The 16,857-nt window shown below is 44.5% G+C and overlaps 1 protein-coding gene across 9 annotated transcripts in view; it reads right to left on the bottom strand.

The window, feature by feature from the left end:
* RPS6KA5 (ribosomal protein S6 kinase A5) overlaps positions 1–16,857 on the bottom strand; it is a 196,289-nt gene that overhangs the window by 15,344 nt on the left and 164,088 nt on the right. For all 9 annotated transcript variants that reach the window (XM_019969394.2, XM_070798031.1, XM_070798030.1 and 6 more), the window contains 6 exons: positions 11,371–11,521; positions 7,091–7,252; positions 4,938–5,063; positions 4,423–4,556; positions 3,681–3,774; positions 163–333 (listed from right to left, as the gene is read on the bottom strand). In XM_019969394.2, coding sequence (XP_019824953.2) covers positions 163–333; positions 3,681–3,774; positions 4,423–4,556; positions 4,938–5,063; positions 7,091–7,252; positions 11,371–11,521 — 838 coding nt within the window. The remainder of the gene's footprint in view (positions 1–162; positions 334–3,680; positions 3,775–4,422; positions 4,557–4,937; positions 5,064–7,090; positions 7,253–11,370; positions 11,522–16,857) is intronic.

Raw genomic sequence — 16,857 nt, forward strand, 5'->3', positions numbered from 1 at the left:
ACGGAAAAAAATCCAAGAAACATGGTATTTGCAAGTATCTATTTAGAAAAAAGCTCTGAAAATAAAAACCAACCCCCCCCACCCCCCCGCAAAAAAAAAAAGCCCACACGTGTCTAGGGGACATTTAATAATGATGCCAGATTGTGTCAAAGGATTTTATACCTCAGGTTTCAGATCTCTGTGTACCACTCCGACGTCATGCATGTGGCTTACAGCTGAAACCAGCTTCCGCATGATGTAGCTGGCTTCCGTCTCACTAAAATGCTTCTTTCTCTTAATGCGTTCAAACAGCTCTCCCCCATTCAGAAGTTCCATCACGAGAAATGTGTGAAGCTAGAAAAGAAAGAACAATGTGAGGGCCTTATTGAAGAGGAGGAGAGGCTGATCCACGCAGAAAACATTTACTGACTATGAACTGTAACCGATAAATTTAAATAGTCCCTTGTTAAAATAATCAGCAGTGATCCTTGCATTTTAGAGCAAAGAGTTGAAGGATAATGTGTCTTTTTTACAGTTCTATTTTGGTAATGGAAAATTTCAAGCACTGCAGTGAAATCCTTATGTCTCCTTTCCTTGACGAATTCTTTCAGCTGAATTGCATTCCAACACTCTCTATCGAGTTTACATATGTTTCTTTTTAAAGTGTGACCTCGTACTGATAATAACGTGAAATTGGCTGCTTTAAATAATATAGACGATTACTGATGGAACACGCTGCCCACGAGAGGCCTGACACACACATTTAATGGCAAATTTACCTTTTAAAAAAAGGCATTATTGGATGATGTCACTTTAAATCTTCTCTTAGGGCTCAACAGATTAGTTTCAGGGTTCCTGTTAATTCCCATGGCAAACACCCATAACTCACTATGGGCTTTTTAAAGACAAAATTGCTTTTGATACCAAAGGCATGATCTTAATTAAATGGTATCAAAAGTTACATACTTATTACATTTTGCATACATTTCCATAAAGAAAATAACATAGAAGCTATTGAAAAACAAAGGAATTATATCCACTCTCCAATGAACACAAATGCTTTAAAAAAGTTATCAATAATAAGATTCAAATGCTATGCCTTATCACACCAATGTCACTCAACAAACAAAACACAGTACGCTTCCCTTTGAATTAGCAAAGTCTGGAAAAACGGCATCATAAAAAAGATGGTTATAAATACATTCTCCTGCACACAATGGGCATATTCTAGAAGGTGAATAACTCTTTTTATAAAAAAGAGAATTGCTCCCAGGCTACTGGAGACATGCTAACTTGAATTTCTACATCAGCCAAATTAGGTCAAAGCTAAATGCTACAAGTGTATGCCAGCAAGCTTTCAACAAAGGAGAGGCAATACCCAGAGTGATTTAAGACACAGGCTTTAGAGTCCAGTCTGCATCTGAATGCCATTTCTGCAACTTACTTATGACCCAGTGGATGTTACTTTACCTCCATGAACTTTAGCACCCTTACCAATAAAAATGTAGATAATGGAGAAAAATGTGAATAATGGCCCTTCAAAGATGTCTACATCCCAACCCCCAGAACCTAAAGATGCTACCTTGTATGATGAAGGGATTTCTCAGATGTGATTAAGGATATTGAGATGAAAAGCAGACGGTTGGATGTGGCATGATGTAGGCAACTGTGTCACCATCATGGGGGAAAAAGAAAACCCGAGTAATCAACAACCGCATATTAGAGCAGCCTGTGCCTACACTGGTGTGTGCAGGTTTACACCATGAGACGGCGTTCTGGCTGTGCTGGGTCTCCACTTGGGTGTGGAGGTCTCTCTCGCTGCAGCACGCAGGCTCAGCTGCTCTGAGCAGGTGGGATCTTAGCGCCCCAACCAGAGACTGAACCCTCGTCCCCCACACTGGAAGGTGGGGTCTCAACCACTGTACACCAGGAGAGTTCCCCGTGAGATGGCGTCTATTCTAGTAACTCTTGAATATAACAGCAGGAGATGATGAAGTTAATTTGTCACATAAATACAATACTAGGGGTATAATTCCCGAGATGCGATGGTGGCCTGAAGGTCAGGGATCCAAAGTCTTGGGTGGGGAGGAGTAGCCCAGAGCACAGCTGCGACCACGGAGGGGCATGTTAAGGTCATCCACCAAGCCCTGGCCGGACATGTGAACCGTCTCCAACAGGAAGCCGTCCCGTCTCCTCCTAAGCACCCCCAGGGGACAGGGACTCACCTCCTGCACTGCGGCTGAGTACCCCAAAGAGGTGGAGGCTGCGAAGGAGCAGGGAGACCAGCTCCCGCACCCCTTGATTCAGAGGTCTTCCTTTTCTGATTAGAAGCACCAGGCAGCAGGTAGACAGTGTCGTTTTGTGGGTGCTCACTCACCTGACATGAAAACCAGATGGTGGGTCTGCCTCCCCCGAGGCAACGGGACATGGTAATCAAAAGCGTGCTTTGAAGCTGGACTGTGTAGGTTCAGAAGTACCACTCAGAGATGGGAAAGCCCGATTACTTAATTTCTGTGAGTTTTGCTTTTCCCACTTCAGAGTCATAGTAAGGACTGAATAAGACAATGCATTTAGAATGAGAGCTATGATGTCTGGACCAGGCAAGGTACATGGTAACAAGCAGCAGCTATCGCAGTCACGCTGCTCCTCCGCCACTGGTCTCCCTGCCGCGGGTCCTGCGAGCCCTTGGCGCTCTGGGGAGTTCAGTGTGGCAGAGAGCTGGGCCACAGCTTCCCTCCAACGTGCACGTCCGAGCAGCACATTTGAGGGAGCCCGGAACCAGAGACCAGCTCTCCAGCGGGATTTTCACTGACTTGCTATGTGACTTTGGTTGGATAAGTCTCATGATTCTTTGTTTTTCCCCCCGGTGGGAAAACGCTCATGACCCTTCTGAACCTCAGTTTCTTCATTGGTAAAGTCGGGGCCAACCACACCCAGGGCTGGTTTTGGCTCTGCTGCCTGGCATGCCATCTTGTGTGCAACTGTGCCACCCTGCCCACTCCCGGAGGAGAGATGACTGCGGAGTGACGTCTGCGGAGGAGGAGGCATGGACCTGGCACAGCAGCATCCCTCCCGTGTCCAAAGTGACAGCCCTGAGTGAGCGTCCTGACGGAAAGCGGGACTGGCGAGGGGACAGCAGTGGGGAGTGTGAGCCCCTGGAATGAGAAGAGGGAAGGGGGGGCGTCCTTGCTCTTCTGTTCCGGGTTTGGTCCCCGCGTCAGGAAGATCCCCTGGAGAAGGGCATGGCTACCCGCTCCAGTATCCGTGCCTGGGAAACTCCACGGACAGAGAGGCCACAATCCACGGGGTCACAAAAGAGTCAGACACAACTTAGCAACTAAGCAAAAACGACAACAGTGAGGCTTCACAGCATCTGGCTGAAGGCGAATGTAACTGAGCTCTGAGAGGCAGGCAGGGACGAGCTGGGGGTGGCAGCCAGACCGCAGGGAGCGCAGGGGGCGATGCTTCCACGCCCCCTCCCACACCCTCTGTCCACGCCCCGCATGGCCACGACTGAGTGAGAGAAGCGGAGGAGGCGCTGACTGGGGTGGGTGAGTGTGAGCGGAGGGGGTTTTCACCTCTCGAGTGGCTGCGTCACGTCCCATATCCCTGACTCTGCGCCAGAAGTACTGACAAAACTGGTGAAAAGTAGACCCTTGCATATGAGTTAGTATGCAGAGTAAAGAAAAAAGGCGGAATACCTGATCGTGAAAAACCTCATGTAATTTCACAATATTGGGATGTCCTTCGCAGAGTCTCAGCGCTGTTACCTCTTTCTGAGTGCTGGCTTCCATCCTGAAAGATGAAGCGGTCAGTGTCCACACTCCTGTTCACCAAGCTTTTGGAAGTACAGCCCCAGCCCTAATTTTGTTATTTACACCACATTCAGAATGTGAGTGTCAAAGTATTAGAAGGAGGCTTTCATGAAAGCAGTGAGTCATATACCCACCAGAACAAGTAAAGCATTATTCTTGAGAAAAATGATTATTTCCGAGTCAGGAAAGTGCTTAATCATATGAAGAAATGGATGCCCTATATGCCCGACAATTTGGTCGTAAGAATAAACCATCATGGAGGTAACAGTCAGTTACCAAAACAACTAGTTCTTAAAGCTACCTGTGGACTGCTAAATGTTAATAATTTCAGGAGAAATATTTCAAATATAACACTTAATAGGAATGGCAACAGCTGCTGAACTCACTAAGCAAGTCTGTTTAACACCGCCACAAGAAAGTCTTCTCGTAATAACCTCAAAAGCATATCACACTATGATTTATGTCTAAAGTGGATTACTGTCTCAGAGCTAGAAGTATAATAGATCAACTGATGAGCTGAATGGCTAAAGCCTTGGTTAAAAACCTTACAACATACTGTTACTTTCCTTTTCAATAAAGATCTTAGAGAATCCACCGACTAGAACAAATATATGAGGAAAGGGCACACCTTTTGCTGATTATTTTGACTGCAAATGCTTGGTTACTTTTTTTGTGTATGCACTTTCGACAGATTGAAAAGCTTCCTTCTCCCAGTGGCGTGTCCTTCAGATCCAGGTCATAGTGCTGATAGAATGGAGAGTCCTGATGAGAAACCAACATCATTTAAGTTAAGAAAACGTCAGTCATACACAGGGACAGATAAAATTCCTGAGTAACAGAACGTTATGAATGTTAATAAGCAGGACTGGACTACGTTTATAATCTTTAAAAATTCATCATTAGCTCGTGTCTAACATCTCTATCACTTACTTAAATGCACCATTTTCTACTGCTGTAAAACAGGAGCTCCTTCAAATGCATGTTGGTAATTTTCTGGGGCAAATATCGCTATTTCCATCTATTCACTTTTCAAAATTAGGTTTGAGTCAAATGGAAAGTCCATTCCATTTACGGGACTTGAGAAAGGCAACTAGCGCTGGTATTTAAACCTCGAGCAGGTCACGTGACCACCGCGTGGCGTACCTTCAGCATCGCGCTCCTCGCAACATGCGTCACCCCGGGGCGGTCAACTCCCATGTGAAGCTGAAGAGGGTCCATGACGGCTGCGTTGCGCTTGAAGAGAATGGAAGGGGCAACAAAGGAATAGCCCTTAAAAGAAAAGAAAAGTAAACAAAGTAAGTCACCGTTTTCTCTCCTTTGACTCGATGCTCTCAGTGCCGAGGCTGCGGGTTCCATCACTGGCTGAGGAACTAAGGTCCCACATGCCACGTGGCACGGCCAATGGAAAATGTTCAGATTTTTGTTAAGACAAATCTAGTTCTACTTTATTTGCAATCCAAAACACAAGGTCATTTCAAATCAATAGAATAATGCTTTTCAGAAGGTGATAATGCCATCTTCTGGTAGAATTCAACCGATCAAAATGAAAGGCAGGAGAATACTTCTTCCTTATAGCTATAATTATTTTGCACTGCTGATAAAAATTTGCTTCTAAACACAACTAACTTCTCAAAAAAGTATAGTTAAGGAACTAATTGTGATTGAAATGCTACTGGTTTCCAAACTAGCAAAACAGCAAGTTTCATTCCAGTCAGCTTCTAAGTCAGCAATTGGCTCCTCTGTCCATGGAATTCTTCAGGCAAGAATATTGGAATGGGTTGCCATTCCTTTTCCAGGGGACCCTCCTGACCCAGGGATGGAACCCCCATCTCCTGTATCTCCTGGACTGCAGGCGGATTCTTTACCTGCTGAGCCACCGGGGAAGCCACCTGAAATTGAAAAGCAATAAAATCGAACGGCAGAACGATGTGCTGAAGCAAAAGTGGTACAGACCTCTACGACTCACACTGGGGTTCTGTCCTGATGAACTCCCCATACATTTAAATATTACAAGTTGAAAATGCATTTGACACACATAACCTACCTAACATTACAGCTTAGGCTGGCCTACTTTAGCTGTGCTCAGAACACTCACGTAACCTAGTTGGGTAAAATCATCGAACACGAAGTCTGCTTTGCAGTAACTGCTACCTGTCTCATGTCAGTTACTGACTGCTGCGCTGAGTGTGAAACACAACACTGTGTGTCCAGAGCGACTGCACTGGCTGGTCTCAGGGCGCTGTGTCACTGGACGCTGACTGTACTCGCTGCTCACAGGGCGCTGTGTCACTCGACACTGGCTGGTCTCAGGGGGCTGTGTCACTCGACACTGGCTGCACCGGCTGGTCTCAGGGCGCTGTGTCAGTGGACACTGGCTGCACTCGCTGGTCGCTGCAGGCCCATGTGGCTGCCTGTGAACCAGGGCTCACCGCAGCCCCCAGCACTGAGAACGGATCACACTGCGCACCCTCATTCCAGGAAAGAGCAAAGTTCAAAGTGTGCTTTGTATCTAATGTGGATCACTTGCACCACCATGAAGTCAAAGAATCCTAAGTTGAACCACTGTAAACTGGGGACCATGTGTATAATCATGGACGATGATTTGTTCAAACGAGAACACTCAAGAAACATTTCTTCCATCTGCTATGCGCCCAGCCAAGGGCAAGCCTATGTCCAGAGACAGTTAAACCTTACTATTGGGATGCTTCTGGGAGTCAAAGAGATGAAGCTACAATGCCATTTAATAGTAGGAATATTTTATCTTAAGTCTGAGAAGTCTGAGAAAACTAAGTATAAAATCCTTTCTAAATCTTTTGTAAGAGTTGGGAAACAGTTCAGATTATTCACTGGAGATAAAAAAAATCAGATAACACTATTTATACAATATTAAGAATACTTTGTTTGAACAGAGGTAAAGTACTGCATTTTCTACAAAAGAGCCTGAACAGAAATAAAACAGGTGTTACCTCTAACAGTTATTTACATAAAAAATAAACACACAGAGATTTCTTCAGTGGTCCAGTTAAGAGAATTAAGATCCCACATGCTGTGCAGTGCAGCCAAAAAGAATTAAATATATAAAGAGAACTCTTAAAAAATAAAACACGTAAATAATGTCTGCTATTTAACAAACCACAAGCTTCAGTTAACGATTTGTCATATCTCTGTATTTAATCATTTTAAAGAAATTAGAGAGTCCTGTTTTTCAAGATGCCAAAAAGATTTCATATGAGAAAATCAATCTTTTCTTTGAAAGCACCTGTGGCCAAGCAACACGGTGCACCCTTCGGGATTACCTGGAACAGCCTCTCGGAGCTCTGGGGTAGAGCTGCAGGAGAGTAGGTGGGGTCCATTTCTGTGAATTCTTCTGCAAAGTTACTCACATCTAATTCATCTCGGATGACTGGCTTAAAAGGTGCGGGCACTTTCTTGGCAGCTAAATCATCCCAGTTTATTTTCTAAAACAGAAAGAAAATTGGTACAAAGTAGAAATCAACAAAGTTGAAATACATTTTTGAAAAATAACAAAGGTAGGTAATTTTCATGGAGCAAGAGAGAGAAAAGCACATATTTCCAACCAACAATTAAAAACAACTTCTTCTTTACAAACAGGAGCATATTTTTTTGGGGGGGGGGGCGGTTTCATACATGTGATCAGTTTGTGAAAATTATTATATTATCGTTATAAAGCATTTGGACGTCTCAAGGCTGACTGATTCAGATCTGATACTGACTAGCTCAGTTGTTTTTTGACTGCAGTTTATAGCTCCACCCGACGCCGGGACTGGAAGGTGAGACTGCTTTCCATCCCACTGCCGCGGGGTCTCATCCTGGCCACTAGGGGGCACCAGCACACCCCAGTTCACCCAGTGGACATCAAGAGTTACTGTCAGGTGCCCCGAGAAAGGCGTTTAAGCCAAACCAAAACCAAACCTAGCCTGTAATAAAGGGCTTTTAAAATGGATATGACTATTAACTCTAAAGGAACAGCCCTATTTTCAAGAGGCAGTGTTAACTAGCTTTCCTTGTGGCCATCTAGACAGATTAGATAATAAACTGTAATTCATGCATTGGTTTATATCTATAAGTCTAACTGATGTAACCATTCTTTTCTCATTCAACTGTATTCAAGGGTTTCAACATGGCCTCTTCTCTCCCCCAGGGCATAATCCAGGCCTCCTTCCCACCTATGTCAGTCACTGTCTGATACACTGCTCTCTTATATGATCCAAATTCAACCCTCTGTTCTTTTTTGTTGTTCTCCTTCTGTCACTTAAAACAGTCTCTGATAATACTTATTGAACTGAATCCTACAGTATGTATATATATAGTATCAATGTATTTGATATTACAAATATATAATATCAATATATTTCTCCTATAATCTAAGATGCCATCCTTGATAGTAAGATACACACTTACTTTACATACCATTAAGAAAGAAAAAGTGTGACCAATTAGAATAGCAAAATTCTGCCCATTGTAAGCTGCATACTGATTTCGGAGACGGTAAAACATGAAACTTGCACTTCGTTGATGACATTCAGTAAGTAAAATCAACATAAAATGTTTTTATTGTGCCCTCTTGTGGAGGCGATGGAGGTACGATCACTAAATTACAGATCTTCAAACTTTTCAGCTGGAACAGGTCTTAAAGGTCATTTAGCTCATCCTCTTTATTTGATCCAGATGGAAACTGAAGCCTGGGAATCACAGCAATCCTTTTCACTGAAACATTCGCTAGTGGAAGGGCCAGTTTCTTGACTTGCTAGTTTGTGCTCTCCCCTCTCTGCAGCTGTGGTGTCCTCCATTACGAGCATATGATTTGTGCTTGGCTACCGTACACGTATTAAGAGGAACTTCTCGAGTAAAGGGGTAACTTAAAGACATCTGTTGTCAGCAGGACAACATTTAGTATGTAGAAAGTTGAATACTATTACAATCCTCTCCACCTCCACTCCATTTGGGTCTTTGCAAGTAGAATTTTGGTCTCTCCTGAAGTGTCCCTTGGAGAAGGAAATGGCACCCCACTCCAGTACTCTTGCCTGGAAACTCCCATGGACGGAGGAGCCTGGTAGGCTACTAAGGGTCAGACACAACTGAGCGACTTCACTTTCACTTTTCACTTTCATGCATTGGAGAAGGAAACAGCAACCCACCCCAGTGTTCTTGCCTGGAGAATCCCAGGGACGGGGGAGCCTGGTGGGCTACTGTCTATGGGGTTGCACAGAGTCAGACACGACTGAAGCGACTTAGCAGCAGCAGCAGCAGCAGAAGTGTCCCTGTCATTTACAAAGTCAAGGCAATTAAATAACCTAAAATTACTATTCTAAGCTATAGAAAATTGCTCGAATATGAAAGCTATATTGCAATATTCATAAGTACAGGGAACTGTGGAGGAAAAGATTCCAGGAAAATATGATTTGGGCTATTTCACTTGAGTTGTTGTTCAGTGGCTCAGTTGTGTCTGACTCTTCACGACCCCAGGTACCACAGCACACCAGGCTTCCATGTCCTTCACTATCTCCTGGAGTTTGCTCAAATTCAGGTCTATCGAGTCGGTGATGCCATCCAACCATCTCATCCTCTGTCATCCCCTTCTCCTCCTGTCTTCAATCTTTCCCAGCATCAGGGTTTTTTCCAATGAGTCGATTCTTCGCATCAGGTGGCCAAAGTATAGGAGCTTCAGTATCAGTCCTTCCAATGAATTTTCAGGGTTGATTTCCTTTAGGATGGACTGGTTGGATCTCCTTGCAGTCCAGGGGACTCCCAAAAGTCTTCTCCAACACCACAGTTCAAAAGCATCAATTGTGCAGCACTCAGCCTTCTTCATGGTCCAACTCTCACATCCATATGTGACCACTGGAAAAACCATAGCTTTGACAAGATGGACCTTTGCTGGCAAAGTGATATCTCTGCTTTTTAATATGCTGTCTAGGTTGGTCACAGCTTTTCTTCCAAGGAGCAAGCGTCTTTTTATTTCCTGGCTGCAGTCACCGTCTGCAGTGATTTTGGAGCCCAAGAAAATACTGTTTCCATTGTTTCCCCATCTATTTGCCATGAAGTGATGGGACTGGATGCCATGATCTTATTTTTTTTAATGTTGAGTTTTAAGCCAGTTTTTTCACTCTCCTCTTTCACCTTCATCTTTAGTTCCTCTTTGCTTTCTGTCATAAGGTTGTATCATCTGCATTTCTGAGATTGTTGATATTTTTCCGGGAAATCTTGATTCCAGCTTGAGCTTTACCCAGCCAAGCATTTTGCATGATGTACTCTGCATAGAAGTTAAACAAGCAGGGTGACAATATACAGTCTTGACGTACTCCTTTCCAAATTTTGAACAAGTCCATTGTTCTATGGCTGGTTCTATCTATGCTTCTTGACCTGCATACAGATTTCTCAGGAGGCAGGTAAGGTGGTCTGGTATTTCCATCTCTTTAAGAATTTTCCACAGTTTGTTGTTAATTTTGGAGCCAAATTTCTGAACAAGATATCTGAAATAGTTTGTTCAAATGTTAACCTTTTAATCTAAGAAATGTACATACTGAGAATTTTATTCTAAATGTATTTCTCACTATGCTACTGAACCTCTATAAGAAGTACAGTAATACTTTTTAAAATGGCTAAAACTGAAATAAATGTGTCCTTTTTTTCGCATCTAAGATTCTTATTTTCAATTACTACCTGTTTTTCTCTATTAAGCATGAAAGCTTACTCTACAGTAGTTTTTTCTTTGTTTTGGTATGATATTTTCATTCATTTTCGTGATAATGTGAAAGATCAGTTTGCAAAATAAAACTGATGGTCCCTCTAGACATAAATATTTAGGTCATGTTTCTTGATACTATTAAATTATTTAAAAGTCATAAACTCAGAGTTTTAGAAATCCAGGTCATTATATTTCAGATTGACTATTTAGATTGCAATAACTAGCCAACTCAGTCTATTTTTTCGCAGTTATCGAAAACTACGGTTATTTTTTTTCCTACACTGAGCAAACTGAGGTTAGCAGACATGTTGGTGCTCTGCAGATGGTCTCATTAGGCTTTTGCAGAACAAGAAAAGCACCGTCTCAAGTACAGTGAAAATTAATGAATAATTCTTCACATATTATAGATATTCAACTGAGAAGGAGGCCGATTTTGAATTGCCTAAGATTTCTCCTGGGAAAGAAGAGATGAAATGACTATCTAAAAAGCATAACACAGTGGCAGTGACAGCTCATGAAGTGAGCCTAAAAAATTCAGTACAAGCCTCCTCAGTCTATATGCCTACATTTCCAGATCACAAATGGAAACCAATACTTAGAAACTCTAATCAATTAATATATAGAAAAACAATTGTTAATAGGATCCTTCCCATTTTCACTTCATTTAAAGAGAAAAAAAGACTACAGAGATCCTTACAAGTAGAATTCTAATCCTTCTTAAAGGGTTCTGTCATTTGAAAAAGGGATAACACCATGGAAGCGGAGAGAAAATGGCTCTGAAATGCCCATGTTCGCTCATTTCACCAAGAACGCCAAGCACCCTGAAAACAGCAGGGCACAGAACACCATCTGCTCAGTGTGTTTCACCTGAAAAAAGGGGTGTTCTTTGATTTCATCTGCGTCTCGTGGACCACATCCCAGTCTTTTCTTGGGATCTTTCATCAGGAGACGCTGGATCAGGTCTTTGGCTACAGCACTCATTTCCTGGGGATACGGAGGCTCGCTCTTTAATATTCTCCTGTAGGCAGATAAAACTTGCTGTTAAAATAAACAGAGGGTGAAGTTATAGTGACCATATTCTTTGCAGAAACAATTATGGTGTGACACACTCTGAAATTCAACTATATGTGAAAAATGGAGATAAAATATTTAAATTGAGATACTATGAAATCAAATTTCTGAAACTCAAAATAGCAGAAACAAAAAGTACTGGATTATTTCCAGTATGTCAATCCTAATGGGAAGTGTTAATTGCTCAGTCGTGTCCGACTCTTTGGGACCCCGTGGACTGCAGCCCACCAGGCTCCTCTGTCCATGGAATCTCCAGGCAAGAAGATGGAAGTGGGTAGCCAATTTGTTCTCCAGGGGATCTTCCCGATTCAGGGATTGAATCTGGGTCTCCTGCAATGTAGGCAGATTCTTTACCGTCTGAGCCACAAAGTAAGTCCATAATGGGAAACTACTATTCAAATATTTAATTGGGGGAAAATAAAAAAGGCTTGGAATTGAGTTAGATCTCCTATCTATGGACTAGACTCTATGATGAAAGCTTTCACAATGGAAACAACTTTAATAAATTTCAGAGAAGAGAAAATCGGCACTCAGGTTTGCAAGGACGAGTGAAACCCCAACTACCCCGTCTCGCTTCCCCTGCCCCGTGTGCCAGTGAACAGAAGGTGCCAGCGGGATGCGGAGGGCAGGAGCCCCAGACAGGGAGCAGAGCCACCTGGAGGAGGCTCGGCCTTGGTGTCTGAAAAGGGCATCAGAGCTGGGGGCTCGTCACGGACGAGAACGTCCTCCTCCTGATCAGCGACGATGAAACAGACCAGGGAGCCCTGGAAGGCACATGGTGCTCCAGGACAGAGCGGGCTCTGCTCGTTACCGACAGTACAGCCAAGTAAAAAATTAACATGATCATATTCTAAATTCTTCTAAGGTCACAGAAGAAACCAATTCAATCCTAATGTACCTCTGTCCCTCTTAAGAGCTGGAACAACAGTTAAATGAGAAAAATATAATGGAAGGGGTTGATGGAAATTAGGAAGCTTAACACAGTACATGTGGAGATGAACAGTTTCTCAATTATTTGGGCTGGAAAAAGATCCCCTGTTGTGCATCAGAATAGTAACACTGTTTTGGAACAAAAAGATAATTAAGAGACAGCTACAGTGTGATACGAGCAGGAATTCTGGAGCCCATCTGGATCAGGTTCAAGGTAACACTGGCCGTGTGACCTTAGAAAAGTTCATCAATGTTCTCATACCAGAGCTTCCACAACTGTTTTCTCAACAGCAGGACCTGCCTAAAACGGGCATCACTGCTGACACGAGCATGGACCTGGTGCATGGTGCTTGGTGCAGCCCCGGAACGAAGCAGAAGCCAGACAGATGCGAGCTCCTCCCTGCCCCCTCCCTCACCTAAGGAGCCCCAAGAAACAGGCGGCCTGCAGCACTGGGCTCAGGGAGTGACGGGGAGACGGTCACTTCCAACTAAGCATTCCAGCAGCGTTGTTCATTTCAAAGCTCGCTCTACACCTAACACTCCAACCTGGGAACCTAAATCACTGCTGAAAGAACAAGCAAAACACGAGCAAGCAGAGCACAGCAGAGGGATTCCTGGGGTCCAGTGGTTAGGGGTGCTCTTAACGCAGGGGTGCAGGTTTGATCTCTGGTCGGGGAAGTAAGATCCCACACGCTGCAGAGCAATGACCCAGCCCGCTGGCCACAACAGAGAGAGCCTGCAAGCTGCAACTGAGACCCGACACAGCCAAATAAAAATTTAAGAAGCCCAGCAGCATCCCCTGACACCCCGTCTGTCAGGGCTGCAGCATGAGAGAGGGTCCCCTCGAAGGACACACGGCGTGCGCAGCCTGTCCCGCAGGGAAGGCAAGCCTAGCCTGCCCGTTTCTCCACCCTGCTTTCTGCAGCCACAGGTTTCTCATGTGGAAGGACGAGGCTCCAGATTTCCTGCTGATGAGTGAACCAGGTGCAGCAGGAAGCAGCTTGCTGACTCCTTCTGAGGATCCTGACTCTGTACTAGTACTTCTTATACTGGAGTCACCCACGTTTACTGGAAGTCTGCTCCATACCAGGTGCTGGGGGAAGGAATGGTCAGTCTTGTTGACTGTGCTGGGTTCACAGGGAAAGAGGGTTGGTGAGAGGGGAGTGAGCCCTGAAGGCAGGCACGGCTCCACCGAGATGCCCAGCCTGTGAGGAGCAGCAGGAGGCGTGTGCACACTTCAGGGCAGCGGTCTGGACACACAAACAGCAGCACGGTGTGCAACTGAGACAGGTGGGCCGGAGGTCCACACGCAGGGAAGGAGCAGGCTAGATGTGGGTGAGAAGGGCATCAGATCGGGAAGAAACGAGTAGAAATCTGCAGGAATTCCTGCCCAAGACAGAGCTGATGAGGGAACACGCAGAACACACAGCCATCGCTCTGAACCCTCCCTTTTCCCAAGCGAGGACAGCGGCTTGGGAAGCAGCAGGAGCAAACCGCCCGGCGAGAAGCGGGGCCAGCGGGGGCCTCCCTGGAGGCGGCGGAGGACCACTCCTTCGGGGAGTGCAGTGGGACGGGCTCCTCAGCAAGGTGGGGACGCTGTGAGGGCCAGAAACGGGGGCGGGCAAGGGAGGAGACGGCAGGCTCAACCCTGCACCTGTGAGGGGGTGACCTCGGACTTACCTTCCTCTAACACAGTTTCCCTGGAACGCTCAGGTCAAGATGGACATGAAGCATCGGGTGTGTGGTTACTGTGAAGTTACCCTGAGACATGAACTGCACCCGCCTGACTGGTGAAGGCACCGGTCCTGTGGTGTCTCAACTGGTTAATAACCCAGGACTGTTTTCTCTTGCTTCTAAATGAATCTTAGAGCCCTCTGGAAAATCAGAACCAGCTCTGAATCAACACAGCACGTCAAACACTTCAGGTGTAGTGTATTATCATTTCATCCATGCAACAATCCTATCAAAAGGTTCTTATTATCCTTGTTTTTCAAATGAGGAAAGAAAAAATATACCTACGAATTAAAATTTCAACCAGATATTTTAGAGTCTGGATAATATTAATATTTATTTGCAAGAATAAGTGATAACACAGCTAAGAAAATTTTGAAAAATAGTGTGAGAATTTGCCTAACTACATGTTAAAATGTATTATGAAAATGAAACGGTGGTAAAATAAATTAACAGCCATATCGAGTGAACAGAAGACACCACTTGAAAAATAGGCGTATACAAAAGGGTTACGTTGGTTTTTTTTCTTACATTGTTTTTAAAAAATGACGAATCAACACAGGAAAGGTGGGCATGATTTGACACACGTCCCAGGGAATGAGCTTTTTGGGAAGGAGATGAACAAAGCAAGGGCCTCGCCTTGTAAACTCCGAATGGATAGAGAAATTACATGTAAACACCAAATGAAGTAACATTAAAATATATAATAATATATAAACGAATATAAAATTTCTTCTGATTATGGATGTTTAGGTTTCTGAAAACCCCTATGGTAAAAAAAAATCCATAACCAATTAGCCAAAGAATTAACGGAGTAAAGGGTGAGGACATCAAGATTAAAATTAAACCTGTGATGGAGGAAGAGGTGGGCAGAGATGTAATAAGCAAGGATGGTAAAATATTCATGGTAGAATCATGGCACTGAGTATGTGGGTGTCCACTGCAGCAAATATTTGAAACTTCCCGTAATAAAACGTGGTGGAAGCAGTAAAACTATGAAGCTTGCATATGTGTTTCGTATGTTCACTAAAACATGACAACAAAGAACTATCCCAATGAAAAGTTCTCAGTGGCCGGCAGGACAGTGGTTTGTGCTCAGCCCCATCGCCCCCATCGCCCCCATCCATAAGACTGCTGCTTTTCCCACACTCTAACTTTCCCTTTATCTTTCTTCATGGAATTTACAGACTATCACATGTTTATCTATTAGTTATCTCTCCCAAATAACATGTAAGTTCAACAGGAGTAGGCACTGTCTCTCTTTTTTTACAAAAAGCAGTCTTACTCCTTTATTCTGTGGAGCCAAGAGCACTGCTCTGGCCCATAGCAAGTCCTGCACAAGTGTTCACTGAAGCAACAGACGTCTAACTGTTCTCCACTTCCTAAACCAGGAGCTTTCTTCCTCAGTCTCTATCAGTGCGCACGTGCGTAGTCAAGTCTGATTCTGCGACCCCATAGGCTGTAGCCCTCCGTCCATGGGATTTTGCAGGCAAGAATACTGGAGTGGGTTGCCATTTTCTCCTCCAGGGGAATCTTCCCAAACCAGGATCAAACCTGATTCTTCACCACTTGAGCCATGCTTGCAGATAACTTTTTAACTGTTATTGCAGAAGGCAAAAGATGGCTTGATTATTTCTATTTGCTGTCTGTAAGTTCAGTCTTCCCCGTGTCATCACTGACTTTCACTTTCTGGTTCCCCAGTGGTCCCAAAATGACAGCATCACTTACGTGCCTACCTGAGTTAGAAACTTTTCGCTACACTTGACTCACTCTAAATCGCTGTTCAACATGAGCGGAACAGTAAAGCATCTATTCAGTGGTATGACACATAGCCAGTACAAAATCATGTTTATGAAGAGTCTGTCACTAGAGATGCTCATAAATGTACACAAAAACTGCAAAACGGGAAGTCGTATTTCTAGTATGAGCACAGCATTATTCAGGTGAAGATGATGAGCAGGAACTACTTCAGCAGTGTTCACCGCTGGGTATTCCTGTCACTGCTTTCCCCTTATGTGTGCTTTAAACTGTAGTGGAGGTCCTTTTAGATTCGGAATGATGAAACGAACTTCATTTACAGGGTCACGGCTCGAAGACAGCCGTCCACAGGCTGGTGAGGACGCCACGGAGCCCCCAGGCTCTGCCTGCCCCTCATGCGTGCTCCAGGCCACCCCGCGGCTCCATCAGGAGGGCACCCCTGATGCTCCCAAACCCCAAGGCCCCGCGCCCCTGGATCCCCACAGCACTCCTCTTACCACTCGCCATCAGTCAACACCGTCTCTCATTATCAACTGTCACCTAATCATTCCATATCTTCCCAAATGACATGTAAGTTTTCTTAGGGCAAGAACCATGTCCTTCTATTTCTTTTCCTCTCAGGAGTTAAAAATCACTCACTGAACACTCCAGAGATGAATGAAATCAATCCCACTGCTGTCTATAGGCCAGCCCTTCCTAATCCTTCACCTGAAATAAGCATCTGCCTCACCAGGAAAGAATACAGCCTCAGGGAACCAAGTGCTACCCTGGAGAGAGCATAAAGCCACTTCCGGTCGCTCTGCAGTCAGCCCCAGTCCACCTCCCCGCAGCTCCTCATCTGCAGGACAGCACATGCTGCAATGC

Source organism: Bos indicus, chromosome 10 (assembly GCF_029378745.1).
Source record: "Bos indicus isolate NIAB-ARS_2022 breed Sahiwal x Tharparkar chromosome 10, NIAB-ARS_B.indTharparkar_mat_pri_1.0, whole genome shotgun sequence".
NCBI classification, from domain to species: Eukaryota; Metazoa; Chordata; class Mammalia; order Artiodactyla; family Bovidae; genus Bos; species Bos indicus.